The sequence below is a fragment of the Myotis daubentonii genome, chromosome 3 (assembly GCF_963259705.1).
Source record: "Myotis daubentonii chromosome 3, mMyoDau2.1, whole genome shotgun sequence".
In the NCBI taxonomy this organism is placed as follows: domain Eukaryota; kingdom Metazoa; phylum Chordata; class Mammalia; order Chiroptera; family Vespertilionidae; genus Myotis; species Myotis daubentonii.
In genome coordinates, this window is record NC_081842.1 from 33,013,258 (window position 1) to 33,038,022 (window position 24,765).

Genomic DNA, 24,765 nt, shown 5'->3' on the forward strand with positions numbered 1-24,765 from the left:
AATCTAGAAGTCATGTTAAAGCATCCTACTACCGCAGCAGAAACTAAGACACAGAGAGCCTATGCAGGAATACCTTGAACCACAGCCCTGACTAGCAGTAGGACCTTCTGTTCTGTGGGGCTCCAGGAAGGTGGAGTGCCAGAGGGCTGATGCTGGGAAGGAGAGCATGTCTCCTGACTTCCCATCTCATCTCTTTCTACCTCCCCATGCATCTTGGAGGTAGATTGGTAGGAAGGTGGAAAGTCCCAGACCTTAGAAGAGACTATTCTTAGACTACAGTTTTCAAGACTTTTTTAAAAAACATAATATAGAATAAGATATAAAGAAACAGCCATACAATTCCACATTTCATTGAAAATACAGATTTTCAGTTATTCTCATGCTTAGATAAAGTGTGTGGCAAAGTTAGCCTGGATATGTTTGAAAATAAAGGCTCATAGCTTTGGAATGTTTCCTTGTAGATGCTAGACTTTCATCATTGGGCGTCAGTGAGATTTATTGTGCTGAGTGTACCTGGAGCCTAGTTGTAAAAAAAAAAAAAATCTAATCACGTCTGCAAACTTCTTAAACATCATTTAAAAACAATGAACAAAGCAAATGAACTTTTGGTTGCTAAACTTTTTTTGTAGCTGGACCCCCTTTTCCTTTTAGTTAATAGTATTTGCAAAACTGAGCTATTATGTGTGGGTATAGTTCTGAAGTCTAAAGATTGTGTATATACAGTGATGTAATTTTTTCCTTTTAGTTTTTATGTTTCTTTAAAAATTTGGGGGATGTTATGGGGCTATGGAAGCAAAATGTATATTTATGGAGAATTATGAATGTAGCCTTAGATTACATACAATATTTACATATAACTCTTAGATATGTAGATCCCCCCCCCTCAGAAAATAATGCCTTCCTAATATGGTAATTTTGAGTTCAAACATTACATGCTTTCCCATTTAAGGAAAGTCAAATTGCAGCACAGGGAATATAGTCACTAATATTGTAATAACCATGTAGGGTGCCAGATTGGTACTGGACTTAGCAGGATGACCACTTCGTAAGGTACATAACTATCTAATTACTGTGTTGTACACCTGACACTAATATAGTAGTATATGTCAGCTGTAATTGAATAAAAAAGCATCTATGGGTTCTTGAAGGCAGGGCCTTATACATTAGCCTATGGCATTCCTCTTTGCTCTCTGGAGCACAGCCAACAATTCTGTTTGTATGTGTTGCTTTACCATTGCTTGTTATTTATGTTAATCCAGAGTGGTGGTGGTGAGTTTTTAATCTAAAAAACTCGATTTTACAGTATTTCTCTGTGGATTTAAACGTTGCTACCTTAGTCTCCTGTGTTTATAATTGGGTGCAAAAGCAAGAATGTTTTTAAGGTTAAGAACTTTTTCAGACAACTGTGATTTAACTTCACCAAAGAACCCATATCAGACAGGAAGACGAATTCCAGACTATTTGTGCCTCAACCAACCAGCTGGGTGCATACCTCCAGGTACTGCTCATGTCTCAAGAGGTTTTTCTGCACGAACAGCTATCACCACTCCGTCTTTCATTCAAGTGGCAAGCCATGGCAAGCGTCTTCCAGCTGTATAGAACTCAGCTGTAAAATTAGATTTCATTGGCATGAAAACACAGTGATTAACCGGCATTATTTGCTCAGTATCTTCTTTTTTCAACGCTTTACTTACATCCTCCCTCTCTTTTATGCAGAAGGCTCTGGTTATATTCATACAAGTAAGAGAAAGTAACAAACAGGTTTTAGAATTTGCATAAACCTATTTAAAAAATTTAAGCTTTAGTTTAATTTGTGTTAACTAAGCATAATAGGCAGTGCTGTTTGAAACAGTCTATTAACAACAGAAAGGAACCTTAAAGGCTAATCTATAATTTTGTGATTTTATAAAATAAGAAATTAATAGCTCAAGTTTAGAGCTAATTATTGGCAAATCCCCAATTAGCGCTCAGATTTTCCAATACTCAGTCTTAGGGTCTCTCTACTTGTGCTTTAAAACAAACAAACAAATCATAACATACTGGTCCTTTGAGCTGTTTTTAGCCGAGGGGCTGTGAAAAATTCTGATAAAAATCCTTAGTCTCTCTCCATATCCTTTTTTGTACACTTTATTTTCAAAAAAGCAAAGGCCAGTGTTTGTACTAAGCACCTTTCCTCATGGTTACCCAGAGTGTATGGAGAGGCATGAGTGGAGGGAAAGCATGAAAACCATCCCAGCTTTCTCCTGCCCAGTGGCAGTGCCCCGAATCAGGTTCACAAATGGCCTACCTGGTCAGAGCAGGGTCAGGGCCACAGGCACTGGCTTAGTGTTACAGGGAAGGGAAAGAAAAGCTACTCCCACAGAAGCAGGAGGTGACAGAACAGTCAGGTGTGTGTTGATGAATGAGCAGGTTTTTCTCAATTTCAGAAGTAAAGATGATACACAGTGTTTCTATTTTGTCTTAATCTTTTTTTTCTCTAGTGATATGATTGGTGTTTCCACAGTTACAGTGGGAAAGCTGTTTTAGTTTGCTCAGAGGGCTGGATGACAACGTTGAGTTTCTAGATCTTGAACTATTAGTCAAGGGGTTTACATTTCAAAACCAGCATGCAACAGTAGATAATCTGATGAGGACAATAAAATAGTAAATGATACTTTTACCTCTTCGTTGTAGAAATGTGTACAACTTTTTCTTGTTGTTCTCTCTCTTCCCCTGTCTTTTCATCTCTCTCTTTCCCTCCCTCCTTATTTTCCTCAATCTTGCATAATAGAGCTTAGAAATGAAGAAAACACATTGGGAAGTTCTCAGTCCTGTGGCTGATGACATAAATGCATAAAGGCCACGTGTAGGAGGGGAGGTTCATGAAAGCAAGTTCTCTTTTATTTCTCATGCTATATGATTCTCTGTCAAATTTTGACTTTTCTGCATTTCTCTCTTTTATTTTTTTACAATAGCTATGACAAGTGTAAATCAGTTTCATAAATTTTTGTCATAATAAGTTTCATTAGGCTTAGGTTTTGTATTGAAAGCCATTTAGAAACTTGTATTCATTCATAAAGCATTAGTTATCTGGTAGTTAAAAAAGGAATGTAGTAATTTCGTAGTAACCTCTCAGACTTCATTGTCCTAAATAACACAGCAAAACAAACCTATTTTCAGTGATTCAATATGTTTGTCAGATTGTAATTTTGACAACTGGTGGGGCTTTTTTTTTTTTTTTTTTGCCTTAATGAATTGGGGAAAAAAGTTTCCTTATTACTGTATACAAATGTCAAGAACATTTCTCTGGTATGTTTGTAACACTTTTCTGAAACCTGGCCCACAATAGATTTTCACTATTAGAAGTCAGTTGGTATTTTTAATAGAGAAATACATTTTCTTGAGGTATGAATCAAGCTATGATTTTGCTAATGTGCCCATGACAATATTTTTTCTCAGGCTACAGAACTCACATGTAGCAAGCAAAATTTTCAGATGCTGTTTAGATTAAGTGAAGGTGACTGGTTAATCTATATTTTATTGGAAAAGATGCAAATCTCATGGAATTACAGTTAACTTTAGTGTTATGAATTCTAAAGATGATTTATTTATTCATATTTATTAGTTTTTTAAATTTAGTTAATTGTTGGAAGGTCTCCGTAGTTGATGGGTTTCCATCCATTTCCCATACATCAAGGAAACCCCTTTGTTTTTTTGCAAATGCATTTGGAATTACAGAATGGAAGCAAAAGTTAAAACTGATCATGTGCATTCTTCTGATTGGTTCTCTTACCACATTTACCTTTTAACCGTCCCATGGGATAGTCTGGAAGTCAGTAAAAGCCACATAAGGATGTAGGTGAAGCGAGCTTGGGAACCTGTGCCTCAGTGCTGACCTGAGATTCAGTTCAGGGAGTCACCCTCTCCTGTGCAGCCTGCTGGGCCAGCTCCTTTAGTTCTCGTGGTTAGACATTGTTCCTTGTAGTGTCGTTATGTTTCTGTTTCTTTTTCTCTTGTCATCTGAAACTAATTTGTGTGCTGTACTTCTAGTTCACGTCTTAAGTTAATGTAAGGAAATTTGGGTCACCGGCCCATGGAGTGAGGACCAGGACATTTTGTTACTAATTTGAAGGCCAGGTTCACAGACTTAAAACCCTCCCATCAGTGATTAGGCCTTTGGTTTTTTTTCAAGTTAGAAATTCTTCCTAGTATATAATTGCTTTTTCTGGCCTTTGGAAATGGATCTACAGTTCTCTCCTGAGAATCAGGTTTTTCATGAACTTGGCCAGTATGTTTCTTAGTGTAGTCTGGGGCCAAAATACCATGGAAAACCTTTTCAGACTTGGAGTGGGGGAAGGAAAGTAAGAGGAAAAAGTAATAAGCCACTTGCCTAGAGTAATGTAAAAACTAAAGACCCTTTGTAATATTCTTTTAAAGTAAGGTGTTCTTTAAAAGCTTTGGGGCATATTTGGATGGAATTGAATGTCTTACTAACACTGAGGATCTGTTCATTTTGTGTTTCAGAGTGCCCCGCCCCCATCCCGCCATTAGTGCAGTTCATTTAGTAATGCTGGGTCTTGCTCATAGGTAATGAAGGTAACAAATAACTTGCTCTCTCTTAGGAGGGAGGGAAGTTAACCACAGCACTCACGTGGCATCCTTTCTCTGTCAATCAAAAGAACAGAACTGGCAGGGCATGAAGCAGTTGTGGTTTTAGTGTTAGGATGTGTGGTTAGAGGGAAAGGTTGTGAGGGCCTGTGGTTGTTACCAGATTCTTTGAAATGGCAGTATGGGTAAGAACAAAATAAAGAATAGGAGTGAAATCTTGGAACTTTGGGTGATAAAAGAAAAAAAAATCAGAGGAATAGAAAAAGGCATTGTAATAGAGATAATCTATATTTGTTCTGAGTTTCATAGCACATTTATTCTTTATTTGTAAAGTACAGTGGTTTAAAGAATGGATTCATTCCTTATAAGAACTCTGTTGTGTGTGAGGAGGACAGTTGTGGATGTGGGATAGCCTTGAATAAAATGCATGAGTTCTGGGGTAGGTTTGGCCAGATGTATATCTGTATACATCTGTCCAGGTCAGAAGGAACCCAGACCAGGAAAATGAGTATTTTGTCAGGCTGGTTTCTCCTGAGACTTTCTGACTGAAATGAGAAACAATTACAGCTCAGTTATCCAGAGATCACGCTTCTCCACTCAGTTTCCCTCAGAGCTGATAATCAGCAGGTGGTCCAGGACAGTGGTGTAAGGCACAGGGGGCATTTCTGAGACCCCGCGAGAGACCGATCCTCTCTGTGTGTGCACAGAGCTGACAAACTGGCTTCTGAGCCCAGGAATATGTAAGACAGCAAATTTAGGATATGGCCCTCAGATTTAAGGGGGTGTGGATTGTGGTGCTGCCTAATGAGGAAGAGAGAATAAAATACAAATTTAACATAACTCAAATTAGCGATGAATTTCTCTGGATATGTTAGGTCAAAATGCTTCAAAAACCCTCTAGCACCACATCCTGGGGCTGAACGCACTATTGTTATAAACTATGATCTTACATCCCTAAGAAAACATAATGAAGTAGGAAATGTGGGATTTCCATCCATAATCATTATAGTCCAAGTTAGTTTGGTTCTTAGAGTTAAGTATTTGGATAGTAGACCTTCCACATTCATAGCTTTACCTTTAAATTTCATTTTGAAAGTATTGTCAGCTTTTTCGGGTATGTCTCATTCTCTAAGCATTGGGGTTGAGGCACACCTGTTGCAGTTGAGTAATCTAGTTTTTGTCTAGATTACCAGTCAAAACAGAGCAGACTCACTTTTTTGGGGGAGCTGTTATTGAATGATTGATGCATGGTAAGCCTTCCCAAGTCTCCTGCCCCAACCTAACCTTTTATTGTCAATGTGAGGGACAAGTGGTTTTCCCTTCCCAATTTACAACTTGAAGTTTGACTTTCTGTTTGTATTTGGAAAACCAATTACTTTTTCTCCCTTCATCATTAGGGAATACCAAAAAGATACTATTGTGTATCTTAAGTTTTATATTTTGTATCTTTTATAATTCTTCCTGCCTTTCCCCTGTCCTTTCTATAGTCCATGGCACTAAATCGTTTCTGTTCCATAATAATGTAGGAACAGATGGGCAGGCAGTATCTTGTTAATAGCTGGGCATTATCTTGCCTAGAGATTATTTATTGCTTTTTCTATTTCTCTCTTGTGTTCCAGGCAAATGAAAGTATCCTCTGTATGTGCATGGAGTGTAGAAATTGGTATTTAAACATTGTTGGCTGTGTAAACTATATGAGCCTCTTACCTTGTATTCCCGTCAGGATAGTCTGGTTTACCTTTGGTGGAGCTCTTAGGGCTTAGGAAATAGGCCTTGTATTTTAGCAAGCTGGTGACCTAGGGAAAAGAAGATCAACAAATTTGGTTATAAGAAGTGAGACTCATGCAGGGTTCACAGTGGCTTATATTCACTTAATTCATTTTTCCATTTTTCTCCTTAAAGGTGTAGTCATTGGGTGGCTGAGTTGAGGCATTACAAGTGTATGTTTATAAGTTCCCATTGTAAACTTGTCTAAGGAGTGACTGTGCATATAGTGATTGTGACTTTAAAAAAATGTACAGTTCTCCCAGTCTTCTCCTCTCCTCCCTTGGTCCAATAATCTGTAATAATCTCTGCACATTTATGACTGTCTAGTAAAAAACAAAACAAAACAAAAAAAGGATCCAGGCTTTTTTTTTTTTTTTTTTTTCTTTTTATGGCACAGTTACCCAAAGTTGCCTATATAGTTTTCAAAAGCAAATACAGTTGTCTATTTGTGCCAGTGGACTTGATTTCTTTAGGGTTTTTTTGCAACTTTGTGTGGGTCCCCATACTCTCCCATCCTATATATATACTAGAGGCCCAGTGCACGGGATTCATGCACTGGTGGGTGGTGTGGCCTGGGGGGATTGGCCACTGTGGGAATGGCTGGCTGTGGACCTGCCCTCTAAGCAGCTGCTCCCGGGAGCGCCGCTCATCCCAGCCAGCTGAGTGGTACTCCCACTGTGGGAGCGCACTGACCACCAGGGGGCAGCTTCTGCGTTGAGCATTGTTCTGTCGTTCTGCTGTTGGGTCGCTGGGCTTTTATAATATAGGATGAGACATAGGTGGGTCTACTGGCCTATACCCTATGCTACCTTGTGCAGCCTGGAGTTTAATTTCTGAACTTGAACTTGATACCTGTGCTTAAGAGTGCAACCTACAGGGGTTAGATGGCATATCTTATTAATAGCAAGTCCCATTGTTTTAATAGGATGCCAACTAGAAGGTTTCTTAAATTGAAATCGTTGGTGTGAGTCCTAATGTTGGTGTTGAGACATTCTTTGATATTAGGGGTAGGGGACCAGAGATGCCTGGATTTTACATCAGATCAAAATTATCTCATCCTACCCAGTTCCTGTGGTCCCTGCCCAACAAACAGTGAGTAATAGGAACAAAATAGCATTGTTAATTTAATTTGAATCTCAATCCCCAATATTGAAAACTACAGTTAGCTAGGTTGGACCAATTGGAGCATAAGTAGCTTCATCTCAAAGCAGGTTCTGACTAAGGACCTTCATTCCACCCCACCCCACCCCACCCGCCCAACCCCTAAACTTGCGTCATTATTTCCTGCCCTCCGGCCCTAATGTAAGGACCTCCTAGGGGCTGAAAGGACCTAGGGGCAGCCCCTGAGATCACTTTACTCCTGCTACATTTTGGGTGCAAAAAGAGAGAGCAGGTTCCACCATTATGCTTCTCTGTGAGATGACCAGGACCGTCCCACATGGATGAGGGCAAGGGAGAGGAGACAGAGCCATCATCTGTACCATAATCTTACCAGCAAATACCTTAGGACTCTTCCTTGGGGAGAAGTGAGGAAAAGGTAGAAGTGAGCATGAAGAGCTTCTTCACGTTTATCCTCAGACCATTAATTTAAATTACTTCTCTGCTTATCCAACCTGCAGTTTTGAAGAACATTAATTAAAACATTACACTTAAGAAATAGACCTGTGTAGTATCATCAATCTGAGGAAAAGCAGCATTTTTTTTCCTCATGCACTAGTAGAATAGGTATGTTAGAAAAGAAATTGAAATGGGCCTCAGTACTCTATCATTTGTCCTATTCAAAATCAAACAGTGATGTCATGATAGTGTCAATGGAATTGTCTTAGTTAATTTTATTGTGGAAGGATCTGTTTCCTGCATCAACTTATGTAATTTTATTTGCTTAGGAACTGAGTAATTACCTCATAAAACAGTATGATGGTACTATTAACACTGAATTTTAAGACCTGTTATTATAGAATGTGCTTCCCTGGTTGGGACAAAACTTCACTGTTTGGTACTTAAAGTAATTAGTTTCTCTAAATGGGGTTATAATGAATAGTGTAAAATTTTACCTATTTAAAATAAAAAGTTTACAATCTATTGGGTGGCTTTTATGCATCATTTGGTATTTTCAGGGAAGGAGTTTCTTTTCAGTGGGATTGGGGCAGTATATTTAATGTTCAGAATGGAGGATGTTCAAAATGAGGGGAAATATTTTATTCCTGTCACACCTAAGACAAATCTGAGGCCATTATTAAAGGATTTGCCCCACTGCTGTGCCTGATTTGGATATCGAGTATTAAAAGACCATGGAATTTGAAATTTTGGGGGACTTTGTTATGAATGATAAAAAATCTAACTGAACTATATGACAGTGGGTTTTTGAATTAACTTAAAATAGTGCACATGTGTTTATTGGTTTATTGATTTTTGTCTATGCTGTTAAAAAATTTTTGTGCCATAAATTTTAGCCATAACTGAATATGTAAATACTTGTGAAAGAATGTTATAATTTAAAATAGGAATTTATTATTTCCCTACTGTTGTATTGAAAAGCTAGATTTTGGTGGCAAGTACCATTATGAAATGAAAGTGGGACTTGTGTTGTTTTGGATACTTGTGTGAAAATTGTTTATTCTGTTGAAACAATGGAAACTGCCTTTTGGCTCAGTTCTGCACAAGGTGCCATGGGTAATCTGAGATACAGGAAAGTTCAAGATGTACACAAGTGATAAAGATGTAAATATACAGCAGGCTAAATTCAATTTAAGGAAATGACGGGAGAGAGATAATTAGGAGGATGATTAATTACCAAATTAATGGCAAGGTCAGAAATTGTAACAGTTGCAGTATAGATGGTTAACCTTTGTTTCTTTGCTAGAATTAACTGATTATGTACAGTATTTTGATCCAAATAAAAGGGAAAAACCGTCTTTATAGGCCAGTTGACCTTTTTTTTCTATGATTACCTTACATCTAATGATACCACCAGTTTTTGTTAGACACGTTGCCTTTTGAAAACATCATCTCATTCTATCCTGAGAAAGATCCCTGGAGTAGGGTAGTTACTATTCTTCATATATTTTTAAAATGTATAGGTGAATGACAATGTTGAGGCATGGGAGGTTGCATTCAGATGGCTGCTTGGAGACTATCTGTGGTCTCCTAGTTCAGGCTCTTCCATGTACTTTAACCCTCCTTGGCCTGACGGGAATATAATACCCTATCCTAAAATAATCTGAGTTTCAGTTGACATCAATACAGAGCACTTAAATTGTTGTAAGAGGTGACTTTTTGTGGTCCTGAGTACTTTTTAAAAAAATGGCGGTTCTTTTGCAGGGAGCCAGCTGAGTGAAGCTCTCCATGAATGTACGTCACCATGATGATGACCGACCAAATCCCTCTGGAATTGCCACCGTTGCTGAACGGAGAGGTAGCCATGATGCCTCACTTGGTGAATGGAGATGCAGCTCAGCAGGTTGGTGTAATAAGAGGGAAATTTAAGACAAATTATCTAAGGGGAAAACATTAACCCAGTAATTGTTTTGAGGTGGAAAAATCTGTGATTTTCAAACATGAGTAGTTCTAGAGGTAAGTGCTTTTGTTGTAGAATTACTATATGATTTTTTAAAACATGAGAAATTGTTTTTGAGAACAGCAAACCTTACCTCATCCAGTTAATATTCTCGAATATAAAAAAAGTCTCATTTTTGAAATGAATCATTTTGAAAATATGCACAAGTCTTTGGAATAAAATGTTACTCATGTCATATATTGTGCTTCTGACTGGTTTGCTTGGTTGGCCAGAGCAGGACACTGAGAGTGTGGGTCAGGTTTTGACCTTACCCAGGGGGTGACTGGCCTTGACAAGATGCAGAGATTCCTGTGAGTCCACCCTGGCTCCTAGAGCAGGCCTTCCACGTGTAGAGCTTGTTACTCAACATTACAGAACAGACAAATTATTTTTGAACTCATCCATGTAGCATTTGGGGAAAAATTTAAACAGTAAGTAAAACTTTTGTAAATTATTAGAGACTGGACTATTCTGATAACATTAAATTTATCTTATTGACTACAAAAACTGGGTTTGCTTAGTCTTACACTAATTAAATATCATTTTGTCTTTGTGCAGTTTTTTAGAACCACAAAAGTAAAAGTCTTTGTTCTATGATAAGTAGAATTGGAAACAATTGCTTAAAAACATTTACCTAAATATATTAATAATTCAAATAAGTTAGTCAGTTATTTTTTACATCAGTATGTTCCCCACACCCCATCTATCATAGCACAGTAACACTCTTTACCTATCATAGTATGTTAATCCTTTGTATATAACTCTATTGGATCTGATTTTGCTGCTTAATAATTTGTTTGTATTTTCTTCTGCATTAGACTGTGAACCTCTTAAGAACAAGGAACATCTAATAGGTGCTCCATGAACATCTGTCCATTGAATACATTTCATCCCTTCTTACTAGTGATGCAGACATCTCTCTTTTGACTCTTCAGTCTCCCTTTCTCTCTCTGCTGGATCATTTTCATCCACATAGTATAATATCTTTTATCTTAAACACATGAACAACTACACCTCTCCCCACCCACAAAACAAACCCCCACCCTTGATTCCACATCACCTTACCACCTTACATCTCTACCCTCTTACAACAGAACCTCTGTTTCCTTACCTCCATTGCCTTTCAACTCCAGAGTCCACACCTGGGTCTTCTCACCTTTTCCGACCAGTCTGTTGGCTTTATCTCAGGATCATTTCTGAAACCATACTTTGCCATGTCTACCTTATTTCTACCACCACTACTGGACTTAGGCCAACATCTCTCACCAGGATAGGACAGTCCTTCTCACTGGTCTCTCTGCTTTTATTTTCCTTCTACTCCACCAGAAAGTATTTGCCACATAGTAGTCTTTCGAGTGATCTAAAAACATACGTTGTGTCATGTCACTCCTGTTACACCAGTAGTAAAATCTAAGTGTGTATCCTGGCCTGTCAGCCTTACATGTTTAGTCCTTGTCTGTCTGTCTGTCTGTCTGTCTGTCTGTCTGTCTCTCTCTCTCTCTCTAACATTTTAAAATTGATTTTGAGAGAGAGGGGGAGAGAGAGAGAGAGAGAGAGAGAGAGAGAGAGACCAATTGGCTGCCTCCTGCATGTGCCCCAACCAGTAATGGAATCTGCAACCTGGGTATGTGCCCTGACCAGGAATCGAACCCACCATCCTTTGGTCTGCAGGACAATGCCCCAACCAACGGAGCCACACAGGCCAGGGCCCTTGACTTTCTCGTCATCGTTCTTCCACTGCTGTGTCCAGCCACTCATGGTACTCAAAGTACCGTGAGTGGTTTCAACATGCAATGCTTGGTCTCCCTTCTTTTCACTAATTAAAAGAATATAAAAAGACTTAGAAAGCATCTTCTGTCTCTCAGATGTAGTCCTGTTTGCACATGTACTTAGGACACCTGAGACCTCCTATCCATGTTACTGGGTAGCATTTTAGTATTCTGATGATTTCTTCCTCATTTCAGTAATTCAGTTTGCACAGAAAAGCCTTTTATAGATTATGAACCAGCATACAGAACCCTTAGTTATAGAATTATTCAATAGTCAATAATCTCCTTTGCACCTAGAAATGACTAAAGACTAGATTTCCTCAGAAGGCCTTGTGGCATTCCACTACTCTGTGTATCTACCTAATTAGAAGCTGCTTACTAACTTTGGTTTATAAAATCACATTTTTAATTCACCTGGGACTTTTTCTGTAAAGATAAAAAAAGGGAAAATCTACCTGTTCTATAAACAGACAAATACCAAGCGTTCTCAAACAGGGTACACTTACTCTAAAAAATCTCATTGGGAGGAAATGTTTCAGTTTCTAATTAGTAAATATGTTTGTGCTAGAAGTATTAAAATTTATAGGTTATGTGGGCCAAACTATGTGGGCATTAACCCTAAATTTCCCATAATAGGTCATAATTGTTAAGTGGGCAGAGTGTGTTTGGAACATCTCTCAGCAGGACCAACCTAAGGATTATCACGCATTGAGGTTTCCTCTGTTGCCACCTTGGCTCAGCCTGGGCAGTGGGTATGTGCCTGACGGTTTTCTTCCTCTTTCTGACCCAGAGTCCCCACCCTGTATCTCCCTTATTTCCTCAAACCTCCTAACATTTACCTTTGGCCTAGTTAAGTGTGGCCAAGTCCTCTGGGCCTGTGTGTGGAACCTGGGCGAAGGCACAAGGGGGAAAACTGACTCAAGGAGCAAGCAAAATCAATGATGGAGAAATGCCAGACAGGAGGTAAAGAAAGAAGAAAGGGATAGGGGTCACCAAAAGGGCAGGGACCAAAGGTGAGGGCCCAAGGATCCAAGAGTCTTGGACTGTGTGAGTTCTGAGTGCTGGCCTGGGGCATCTGTGGGTCTTTGCTGCCTGCTCTTAGGAGCCTGTATGGTGTGCTGCTCAGGGCCTCTGTGTTCAAGGATCAGGCACCGGACACATCAGAGAGAATGACCTGTTCTAATGTTTTCAGAGGCTTTTACTGTGCTGGGCCTCTGAGGCAACACCTTTTCATCTTAACAAGGACCTCTGGAGGCGCAGGGTTATGGCTTCAGTGATGGACCTTGCAGGCATTGTCCAGCAGACCCTTGGGGGAGGGGTGACATTTTAAGGGAGGCCGCACTTGAGCCACCTCACAAAGTAGACTGTTGTAAAGAGCCGTCCACTGGCTGCGGGGCCCTGCCTCTGCATTTCTGTTAGGAGTCCGTATGGTGAAGCTTACCTTGTCTGTGTTTACAGCATTCTTAATACTTTGCAGCTGTGCAGAGGACATTCTAGTTTCTGTGTATGCAAAAGAACCACCACAGTTATGAGAAAGCTCTTCCGTCCCCACAGCCGCTCTCCTGATCTCTGCCCTGTTGGTTAGAATTTAATTAGTATGAGTTCTTGGCAGGCTTCTCTGCTCTGTTCTGGCTCTCAAACTAAGCGACTGGTAATTTTCATTGACCGAAGTCATGTGAAGTATGAATCCTTGGGTTGTCATTTTATATAGGTAGCAGGAAAAGGAGGGTTCTTTATTTAAATGAAAAGCCATCCTCATTATGAATGAAGATTTAAAAAAATATATATTACCAACCAAATAATGAGCAACAGCAGCAATAACAAGCATAATACGGACAGAGAGCAATTTAACAGCTTTACTTAATGGCTATATAGAGATAGTATATCTGCTTGCTATGTAATGCACTTATGTAGAGTATACAATTCAGTGGAATTTACTCTGTTCACAGAATTGTGCAACTATGACTACAATTAATTTTAGAACATTTTAATCAAACTAAAAAGAAATCCTGTAGCAGTCTCTCTCCATTCCCTTCTCTCCCCAGTTCCTACACAACCACTAATGCTTTCTGTCTCTGTAGATAATTTGCCTGCCCTGGACAGTTTATGTAAACGAAATCATTCCGTGAAATAAGATTGTAGCATGTATGAGGACTTCAGACCTTATTTTTTGCCAAAAAACATTCCATTGGATAGATATACCACACACGTTTTATTTATCCACTTATCAATTGATGGACGTTTGGGGTGTCTCACTCTTTGGCTACTAATAATGCTGCTGTGAACTTTATGTGCATGTTTTCATTTCTCTTGGTTATGTACCTAGGAGAGAAATTGAACACTTTACTTTGAACTATTGTTTTTTAAATAAAACACCTCTGCTTCTCACGATAATTTCGTCTACTTTGAATAGATAACACAGCTAAATAAAGTTTGCTTCTCTTACTATGCTAGCTATATTATTCTTGAGTTATAAAAAAATCAGGTTTTGACCAGAGTTTTTGTGTGTGGCAGTATAATTTATAGTGCATGCCCTCTGGTAATCAGAGTAACAGAGCCTATGTCGACATTTTCAGAACCTAATGGTATATTAATTAAACTGTCTTTGACTTTTAGCACATCTTGGAGATTTAAAAATGTAGCAGCTAATTTTGAGCATTAAAGAGTAAACATCAGTCAAATTTCCAACTTTTTTATTGGTTTTAATAATCTCTAAGGAATAATTATAGCAGCCACTAGTTAAATAAGGAAATTATTAGGTTCAGAACAGAAGTGTTAACATAGCGTTTCTTGATTTGCTAATTTAATCTGTGACATTTATAACCTTCAGGAGGGTGGTCACATGCCACTTTATATTCATTTTCTTTCTTTTCTTTTTTTGTTAATCCTCACTGAGGATATTTTTTTCCATTGATATTTAGAGAGTGGGAGGGAGGGGGAGAGACAGAAAGAGAGAAACATTGATGTGAGAGAAACGCATCCATTGGTTGCCTCTGCACTGGCCCTGACCGGGGGTGGGGATCAAACCCAAGCCTGGAACCGAGGTAGGTGCCCTTGACTGGAATCGAATCTGAGACCCTTCAGTTCATGACTCGGCGCTCTAACCACTGAGAAAACCTGCTAGGGCAATATTCTCATATTCTTAGGGACTCTTCTCATGTATGTATTGATTAGGGGCTGTGGGGTGAAAATAGAATTAAATGTCTCTTGGTCCTGACTAGCTAGCTTTTAACACATCTTAGACGGCACGTAGCACATGTTTTGTTTGTCATACTTATGTCTCTGTTTTTCTTTTAAACGTGCAGAATATTGATTGCTAATGAGTGTTCCTTATCCTTCTTCAGGAAGTAGCTCTCCTTAAATATAAACAGAAAGCTTGTCTCTTCTGCCATCTCAGGATAGCATGTTAACAAGTTTGCCCTGGAAGACAGGAGGTTAATGCTGCCTCAGCCATGTGCAATTGTCTTGACTTTGCCTATTCCTGTTGCTCTGCACTCAGCATGTCATTTTATTGAGAGTGAGGTTTTTCCCCCCTTTTGTTTCTTCTCTTTGAAAGTCTGTGTTTCCCCTGGACAGAATACACAGCCAGACTTTTCCTGGAGTATTCTTTGGACTACGCATTTCCAGACAGCACATTAAACATATTAAAACTTTCCACGTTCAGATGGTGCTCGTCATTGGCGTGTCTTTTACATCAACTGTGCTTCTCCTACTAATCCAGTGACCTTTTCTGTTCTGGTTGATATCTTCTTAATAACTCTTCCCCTGACAGCTTCCTTCTTGCATTCAGTAGTTCAGATCCTCTCACCACACAGGTTTACTCTTTAAACACACAGATAGCCACTGTGTCAGAAGGACCCAGAAAGAGTTTTCGCTCTCAGTGTGGTGTAGAAAAATGAATAAACAGTTCTTGGGAAGTTTGCCCAGGAAAAAGAAGGATATTCAAATGAGAATGGGACTGGCAGTTAAAAAAGAGGCTGTAGCTTTTGCTGAATGACATAGAACAGCTCCTTTAATGATAGAATCCTATTTAGAAGCTGGGGCGTGGCTTGAAAGTAGAAAGAGGCTGGTCAAATGTTGGGTTTGGAAAACCAAGTATGGGGAAGCTCAGTCTTGGGTCAGATTCTTCGGCATCAAGATGTAGAGAAATGTGTAACTTGTGCAAATGTTGAAAGAAAATTATTATTGCAAACTACCTTCCACATTCTCTACCACTCAAACTTATAAAGACCTTTGGTGTCAAGATATTGTCAGTCTCTTTGAGATTTAGAGTAGAAAGGAGGATTGAGGGGGTAGGACTTATGACTGAATTAAGGAGTGACTGAATAATAGATTTGTTCATTTTAATAAGCATTTATCAAATGTCTTCTATGCCAGCATTGTATTAGGTGTTGGTGACACAAAGGTGAATAAGACACTGTTCTTGCCATAAATGAATGAGCAATCTAATTGGGGAGCAGAATGTCATTTCATACCCAAGGGGCTGTATTTACACATCTCTGGTGCTTGGATTGGGGAATATAATAGTGTCCTGGGACCACAGAGGAGGGATGGAGCAGGGAGTGGGATAGGCAGGCAGCACAGACCAGACTAGGGAAAGTGTCTGTGGGGAGGCTGAGTGTGGACAGAAGTGAACTTGAAGTGAAGTCTAGGACTATTATTCAAGCTTTGCATGTAATGTAATCAGTTTCTGTTTTATGAAATGAGAACAGTTTGTAGGGATAGCATACTTCAGTGGAGAGCTAATATTAGTAGCACCCTGAACAGACTATATCTGTACATTCTATGATCTCTTTTCTGTAATCTTTTCTATTCAGCATTGTTGTTAGTAAATCTGGCTGTCCTCTGGTACATCCAGCCTGGGGTCCACCCTTGGCCTCTTGATGTCTGTTCTTCAGAATTACTGAGTCAGCAGACGTTCAGATTGTGAGTATCCCTCAACCAGAGTCACAGTCCAGCAGCACAGGCACCACCCCTGCCTCGAAGGGCCTCCTTTTGACTGTAAAAAGGGTGTGAGTTTATCCCGGTCTGTAGTCTCATTTTACAATCCTCTCTGCCTTGCGTTTGCCAAAATTCTGCTCACTACAAAGGCTGCCGAAAAGGCATAGTCTATGCATAATCTCAGTCTCATAAAGGAAAATGTTGATGCCATATTATCAGAGGGTGTTGTTAAATTTGGCACCCACAATAATTACGACATATGCCATATAATTATGACAGCTCTGAGCTGTCTGGGTTGAGAGACACTTCAGAATTTAATTAGCCGAAGGCAATAATAATAAGATACAAGATGTAGTCAGTATCCTTCAAATGGTAGAAATTGAACTGCCTTCAAAAAGAAGAGGATTAAGGAAAAACACTGGCGTGGCAAGGTTGCACTGCAAAATAATGGCAATTTTAAACTCCCCAGTGGTTTTACCTTTATGATTGTTTTCAGCATGGTGCACTCTTTGTCTAATTGCACTGTAAACTCTGGGAGAACAGGGACTGTGTCTCTTGTTCACACTTTGCCTGGCGTCTGAGGTAGCATTCAGTAAATCCTTCAGAAGAGATGAAGGATGAATGAAATGAACAAAATCAGTTTATCTGGATTGGGGCTTGAAGTCTATGTGGTGCATTTGTCATACAGGCTTTAAAAAAAACCCTTATAGGTAACAAAAAAAAGTGCCAATATTTAAAAATTGGAAGATTTACATACAGTTTAGATCTCTCTGTTTATCTGGAAAACCCAGAAGATCTATCTGATAACACGAGGCTAGTCTGCACACTTAGCAATTGACTGGCAGAAGGTAGCAGCTGCTGCTTTAGTTGGGGAATGTCGCCCTCAGTCCCCACTCTGTGCTCTTCACTCCATTTCCCAACTGGCCTGGGCTCCATGCTCATCTGAGTTTGGAACCGGGAAATTGTTAACTTTTTTTACCTTTGAAATTACATCTTGTGTTCATGCATGTTGTGATTTACATGTAACAAAAATATTTACATTTTTTTTTCTGGCACACTCATGTGTATCACACTGATGAAGTGATTTTAAGCCTCCTGGTTTTCTATTTTCTTTATGACTTGTAAAATGAACTAGTGTGGGCTTTGGTCCACATGGTTTTGTACAAGGGTGTCAGTTATGTCTTACAAGTTAGGGCCCAGGTGTTGTTTTTTTTGGCCTCAGCTCTTCAGTGAACAGTATTCGAGCCCCTAAACAGTGCCACATTGAGCCTCACCAAAGCATAGGAAGGGCAGAAGAAACAACCGGGCGCCTTGGTTTTAGTGTTTACAGACTAGTTAGGGGGCATTAAACACAGATGCAAGGTATCAGCGTTCCAAGGGCAGAGATGCAAGTACTTGTGTTTATAATCTTTTTTACAGTTTCCAAGAATCAAGTCTTCTAAGTACTTATTGAAATAGAAATTTTTTAAAGTAATCTTTTCCTGGCATTACCTAGAGGAGGCATTTTTTATTTAAATCACTTCTATATTAACTTTCTTCTTGAATAAAATTAAATTTGGTAGACTCCAAACCTCTAATTTCTGTTATTTTTTTTTTTGGAAAATGTGTATTGGTCACACTGAATATGATGTGACAGCCATTGATGTATCTCATAGTGCAGTAAAAATATACAGACCCACACAGAGGAAGAAAAGATGGGGCAATTCTTCATCCAGAATGTGTTAAGACATATGTTTGCACATAATTGTTTTCATGTAGGCAGACTCTGCTCTTTTTTGTCTAAAAATATGACTACATATAAATTATATATGTTACACTCCAAACGTGACAATAGTGATCAAACTGCATAAAGTTAGTAACATTAATCTCCAAGATCCAGATGCAATTGCCAAAAATAAACAGCCTGCCAAGGAGCCAATTGTTGAAGTGCCACAGTGTTGTATCTAGGTGATTTGGCGTTTAGCTACCTTCAGATAACATTAGTTTCTTCATTTTAATCGGGATTGGCCAGAATTAGGCCTCTTAATAATCTTTTGGTCAGCTCTACTGTTAAAATGTTTAGCACAATCATTAACTGGAACAATTAATTTGACCCTGCCTCTCCTGGATCCACTCTTTGTTGCTGACTCTTTGCTTCTTGCAGTAGATGTGCACTTGGATAAAATGGACAGCCTGCATTTAGAAAATTACTTTGCCAGGGTTTCTGCTTTGCAAATCATTGGGCAGGTAAATGGAGATAGCAGAGAACTGGGGGTCTAGTTTTGGGGGCAGGTTGACTAGAGACTATTTATATCAGTCAAGCTGTCTTTAGGGTTCCTGTTCTATTATTTTTTAAAAAAGGGCAATCAATTTATATGAGTCAAAATTTATATTTGGAAAGAAATGGACTTGTGCTGTTACCTAGTTATCTTACTAGTACATGACTTTTAATATTTAGGAGGGGTTGTTAAAAAAAATCTTCCAGAATTCATCAGTGAAGCATGTTACTTCACTAAAAAAATTCCTTTGGTCTTTATATTGGAACTAGAAGCCTGGTGCATGAAATTCATGGAGGTCCCCCTCAGCCCAGTTTGCTTCCTCTCCAATCTGGGACCCCTTGGGGGATGTCCGACTGATCCCGGGGGTCAGGGCTAAACTGGCAGTCGTACATCCCTCTCATAATCCGGGACTGCTGGCTCCTAATCGCTCACCTGACTGCCTGCCTGGTCACCCCTAACTGCCCCCCCCCCCCCCCTCTGCTGGCCTGATCACCCTTCGCTGCCTCTGCATGCTGGCCTGATTGCCCCTAACTCCCCCCCCCCCATGCCAGCCTGGTCACCCCTAACGGCCCCCTGCTGCCAGCTAGGTTGACTCCAACAGCCCCCCTCTGCTGGCCTGGTCTTCCCTAACTGCCCCCCCTGCCAGCATCGTCACCCCCAACTGTCCCCCTCTGCTGGCCTGGTTGCCCCTAACTGCCCCCCCTTGCCGGCCTTGTCACCCCAAACTGCCCCCCCCCCACCGGCCTAGTTGCCCCTCACTGCCACCCCTGCCAGCCTAATTGCCCTCAAATGCACCCCCCACCAGCCTGGTCACCCCTAACTGCCCCCCCCCCCACCAGCCTGGTCGCCCCTCATGGCCCCCCTGCTGACCTGGTCGCCCCATGCAGCCTGCTGTTCATTCATTGGGTTGTCCCTCACTAACCCTCCTGTCGGCCTGGTCACCCCATGCAGCCTGCTTGTTCAGTCCTTTGGTCGTCCCTCACTAACCCCCCTGCTGGCCTGGTCATTGGCAGCCATCTTGTGAGGGTGTGAGGGTTAATTTGCATATTACCTCTTTATTATATAGGATGTTGAGTTGTCCTTCGAGTTCATGGGAGAAACTATGGCACACTGAAACATGTGCTTTGGTTAGTGAAGTTGCTTGGTAGCTAAGTGGGACAGAGTTATACAACTCATTCATTTTTTCTGTTTTGACCAGTTTAATTGTTTTGTGTTGACAGAATGGGTCCTCTTTTTTTTTTAATTGATTAAGGTATTACATATGTGTCCTTATTCCCCCATTGCCCTTCACCCCACCACTCATGCCCTCATCCCCTCCCCCCACCCAGTGTCTGTGTCCATTGGTTTGGCTTATATGCATGCATCCAATTCCTTTGGTTGATCTCTTCCCCTTACCCCCACCCTCCCCTACCTTCCCTCTAAGGTTTGATGGTCTGATCAATGCTTCTTTATCTCTGGATCTGATTTTGTTCATCAGTTTATGTTGCTCATTATATTCCACAAATGGGTGAGATCATGTGATATTTTTTTTTTCTGTCTGGCTTATTTCACTTAGCATAATGCTCTCCAGTTCCATCCATTCTGTTGCAAATGGTAAGAATTCTTTCTTTTTTACCGCAGCGTAGTATTCCATTGTGTAGATGTATCAGAGTTTTTTAATCCACTCATCTGCTGATGGGCACTTAGGCTGTTTCCAAATCTTAGCTATGGTAAATTGTGCTGCTGTGCACATAGTGGTGCATATATCCTTTCTGATTGGTGTTTCTAGTTTCTTGGGATATATTCCTAGAAGTGGGATTACTGGGTCAAATGGGAGTTCCATTTTTAGTTTTTGAGGAAACTCCATACTGTTTTCCACAGTGGCTGCACAGTCTGCATTCCCACCAGCAGTGCATGAGGGTTCCTTTTTCTCTGCATCCTCTCCAGCACTTGTCATTTGTAGATTTGTTGATGATAGCCATTCTGACAGGTGTGAGATGATAACGCATTGTCATTTTGATTTGCATCTTTCGTATAATTAGTGACTTTGAGCATGTTTTCATATGTCTCTTGGCCTTCCTTATGTCCTCTTTCGAAAAGTATCTATTTAGGTCTGTTGCCCATTTTTTGATTGGGTTGTTTATCTTCCTTTTGTTAAGTTGAATGAGTTCTCTGTAAATGTTGGAGAGTAAACCCTTATCAGTGATAACATTGGCAAATACGTTCTCCCATGCAATGGGCTTTCTTGTTGGTTTCTTTTGTTGTACAGAAGCTTTTTATTTTGATGTAGTTAGAATGGGTCCTCTTAAGACCAATCTTAATTCTCATCACCTTGGCAAAAGGCCATATAAAAAATATCCTTACCGGTTTGGCTCAGTGGATAGAGCGTCGGCCTGCAGACTGAAAGGTCCCAGGTTCGATTCCGGTCAAGGGCATGTACCTGAGTTGTGGGCACATCCCCAGTAGGAGATGTGCAGGAGGCAGCTGATCAATGTTTCTCTCTCATCGATGTTTCTAACTCTCTATCTCTCTCCTTTCCTCTCTGTAAAAAATCAATAAAATATATTTAAAAAAATATCCTTAATGAATGACTTTTTATAATTTACTTGGTGACTTTAGTTATGACTGAAAATAATCATCATAATAAAAGGCTAATATGCAAATGGTCATCACGCAGTGATGCCGTAACCACCAATCAGCAGGGACTTGAGGCTGGGTGGTGCCGGGCTGGAGCGGGGGACCTGAGGCCGTGTCCCCCGCCTAGTAGGGCTTGACAGGGGACCTGAGGCCACGCCCTCCTGCCTGCCAGGGCTTGACGGGGGTGGGACTGGCTGGGTCTGGGTCTTGCCCAATGGGGGTGGGGCTGGTTGGGTCTCGGTCTGGCGTGACTTTGAGCCATGTGTGGGTGGGCGGGGACTTGACTCTGGGTCCTGTGGTGCACCCCAGACTCTGATAGGAGGGAGATTTTCGTATACATTTTACTAATTTTTCATCTCTGACACTTCTATTATAGAGAAGGGACAAATAGCAATATTAAAATATTTCCTCTAATTAATTCCCTTTTAATGTGCACGAATTTCGTGCACCGGGCCACTAGTATAAAATATGAATATAATAGGAATTAGAAAGAAATGGTAACATTTTTTCCCTTCTAACTGTTGAAATGGGATATCAGACCTTAGGCTGACATATACCCTTGTCTGTGATTAATATCCGTTTTAAAGACTTAGGAAACCAATTGAGAATGTAGTTGGGTAATAGAGGTCATTTTCCTTTCATAGATGGGTTTTCACATTCAGTTTTCTTCTGGGAGTCTTCCCCTTTCTTGTCTTTTAAGTAGTTTACTCATGGTCAGGCACTGAGAGCTTTCCCACTGTATTGTCTGCCTCTCCACACGATGCCACTTCAAGCTGACTTGGGACTTTAAAGAGCCTGTACTAAGGAGCCCTGAAGATAGCCTCACACCATGTGTGTGCTCCTTCTTTTGAGGGTGGCAGTAGTTCATCTTCTAACAATTATTCTAAAACCAAGCAGGGAGTAGAGGATAAAAGATTTGTAAGGTTGACTCTTCCAGAGATTTTAGTGCCTTAAAAACAATGTAAAAGATATATTGAAGATTAGCTTTTTTGACACTGAATGAATTCCCAGTGTCTACATAAATTTTTGCTATTCACCTCAAACTCAAATGTTACTTTGTAAGCTTGCTTTCAACTTTTAGTTAAGCGGTTATTTGTGGGCAGTAAGTCAAATTGTTGGAAAGAATGGTTTCTGTTTGATTTCTTTGTTCCATCTATGGTGGAGGGAAGTAATAGTAACTATTTGAGGGCCTGAGGTGCTAGGAATGGTGCTAAGCACTTCTATACATCATTTCATCCAGTAATCATAACCCTACAAGGCGATGATCATTTTTACAGACAGAACCAGAGGGCAGAAAGGTTAAGTACTTGCAGCTGGCAAATGACAGCACTGGGATTGGAATCCACTTATGTCCTACCTTTCAGGAGGGTAGGGTTGCTGGGTTAGGCATATCTCTGTTGTCCTGTGCAGGTAAACGGTCTGGAGAGACATGGGACTGGGTTCTGCCCAGTAGTAAATGGTCGAGTTCACAAAGAGTCCTCCTGTTTATTATATGACCTTCATGTTAGCTCTGGAAGGTGGCAGAGATTCCGACTCTGGAGCTGCTGCGAAGTGCAGACTGAGCAGTCCTGGTAGTGTCTTAGGCCTGGAGGCAGCAGTTGAGTTTGGAGGAGGAGTTGGGAGTGAAGTCATCTGAGGCCGAGCTCATGGAGCTGCTCCCTTTCTTTCCTTGGGGAATAGTTGTCTCCCTGAGATTAGCAGCAGGGGAGTGGTTCCCTTTGGGGTCAGCAGCTGCTGAGCTGGTGGTGAGCAGGCAGGGTAGCAGGCATTCCTCTCCTGTGGAGACTCACCCTGGGAGCTAGGAGGGGCCCTTTTTGTCTGCCTTCTTTTCCTCCCTGATCCAGCGTTTCATTTTCATTCAAGAATTACATCACCCCAGAGGCACAGTTTTTGTGTCTTAAGAAATCTAAAAACTTGTAAAACTTGAACCTATAAAATTGTTTGTTTTTCATTCTGAATTTGTAATTATTTCTCTGAAGTAGTGCCAAAATAAAAATGGAAAAAACATCCAAGTTGGTCCTGAAAGAGAAAAAAAAAAGGCTACTTTGCTGTATGAGCATTTCTTAAATCTCTCACCTCTGGGTATTCCTGTTCTCTGGGACACAGAATTGTGTCACCCAGTATTTGTATCATGAGCCGTGATACCACACCCTTTTGCTAGCCATTTCCTTTTTTTTAGATTGATGAAGGGCTTCTTGGACTTTGACTCTCCTCAAGATGTTAATTATGTATTTCAAAATCAAGGGTTCTGTTAAAAATCACTTACGCATAGCTTTGGAAAGAGAACTAGAGACAGGGAGTTGCTTCAGGGGTGCAGAATATTGTTTTGGAGGCCTTGGGAAATCAATCTTAAGAGTTAGTTCATTTACCACCAGAACATATTTAGTCGGTGTATATAAACAAAAGAAGTCACAGTGTGCCTGGACATTATGTGTCCCAGATGAAGTTTAAACTTGGCTCCTTATACTGTGCTGATGTCATGGTGCATAAACTGGCCCTGAATTAGAGCCGTGCACAGAATCGGCTGTGTGCCTGTATGTGCTGAGGGCGTGCGCGGAGGGGAGGGACTGGCTGGAAAATCTTTGTCACGTTTTTCCTGCGTCGTCTGCAGAGACTAGTGTCAGCCCGGCATTTGGACTTGGTGCAGAATGAGGGAAGAATTGGAATAATATGTTCATTTGTACAAGTCAGCATGTGTATGCACTCAGGGATGTCATTCTTCCAAGACTGAGTGTAAATGCATTGAGCTTTCCAACAGTTGCTTACAAAGCTCTAGGACTAAAATGTAGAAAGGAAAATCTTCAAGCGTTACATGTTTGAAGAGTGTTTTCAGTCTGCTTGCCTGAAAACCCCAAATCTGGACTTTTTCTTTAAACTTTGTAATGGTCTTAAGCATTCAGCTGTATAATTCAGTTCTCCTGAATTGTATGGTGCATAACCTCTCAACTTAGTTGCTTAAGTGTTTGTAAAGGCAAATGCCTGGTGCCCCTGACCAAGTTTAATTCTTCCTGTGTGCTTTGAGAAGGCAGCTTATGGGTCAGAAAAGGGTCCTCTCCTGGAGTTCTGAGCACTTAATAAGAAATTTCCACAAACTGTGGTGTTATTTTATTACTTTTTATTGCTGGCTTTCATTATGATAATGTTAATTAGAAGCATTTCCAAGTAATTCAAACCATTTTGTAGATATAAAGGGCTTAGATTTCAGAACTTCGGTGAATGGATTCCAAAGTCACTGTTGTTGCTGGGATCCACGGAAGCTGCACAGACCCTG

General features: G+C 40.4%; 1 protein-coding gene across 8 annotated transcripts in view; it reads left to right on the top strand.

Moving 5' to 3' along the window:
• The window catches only part of FNDC3B (fibronectin type III domain containing 3B), a 340,205-nt gene that overhangs the window by 62,870 nt on the left and 252,570 nt on the right, over positions 1-24,765 (top strand). For 4 of the 8 annotated variants that reach the window (XM_059687042.1, XM_059687045.1, XM_059687046.1 and 1 more), the window contains exon 2: positions 9,676-9,814. The exons of the other annotated variants lie outside the window; for them this stretch is intronic. In XM_059687042.1, the coding sequence (XP_059543025.1) occupies positions 9,704-9,814 (111 nt within the window). In that variant the 5' untranslated portion in view covers positions 9,676-9,703. The remainder of the gene's footprint in view (positions 1-9,675; positions 9,815-24,765) is intronic. 8 annotated transcript variants of the gene reach the window in all.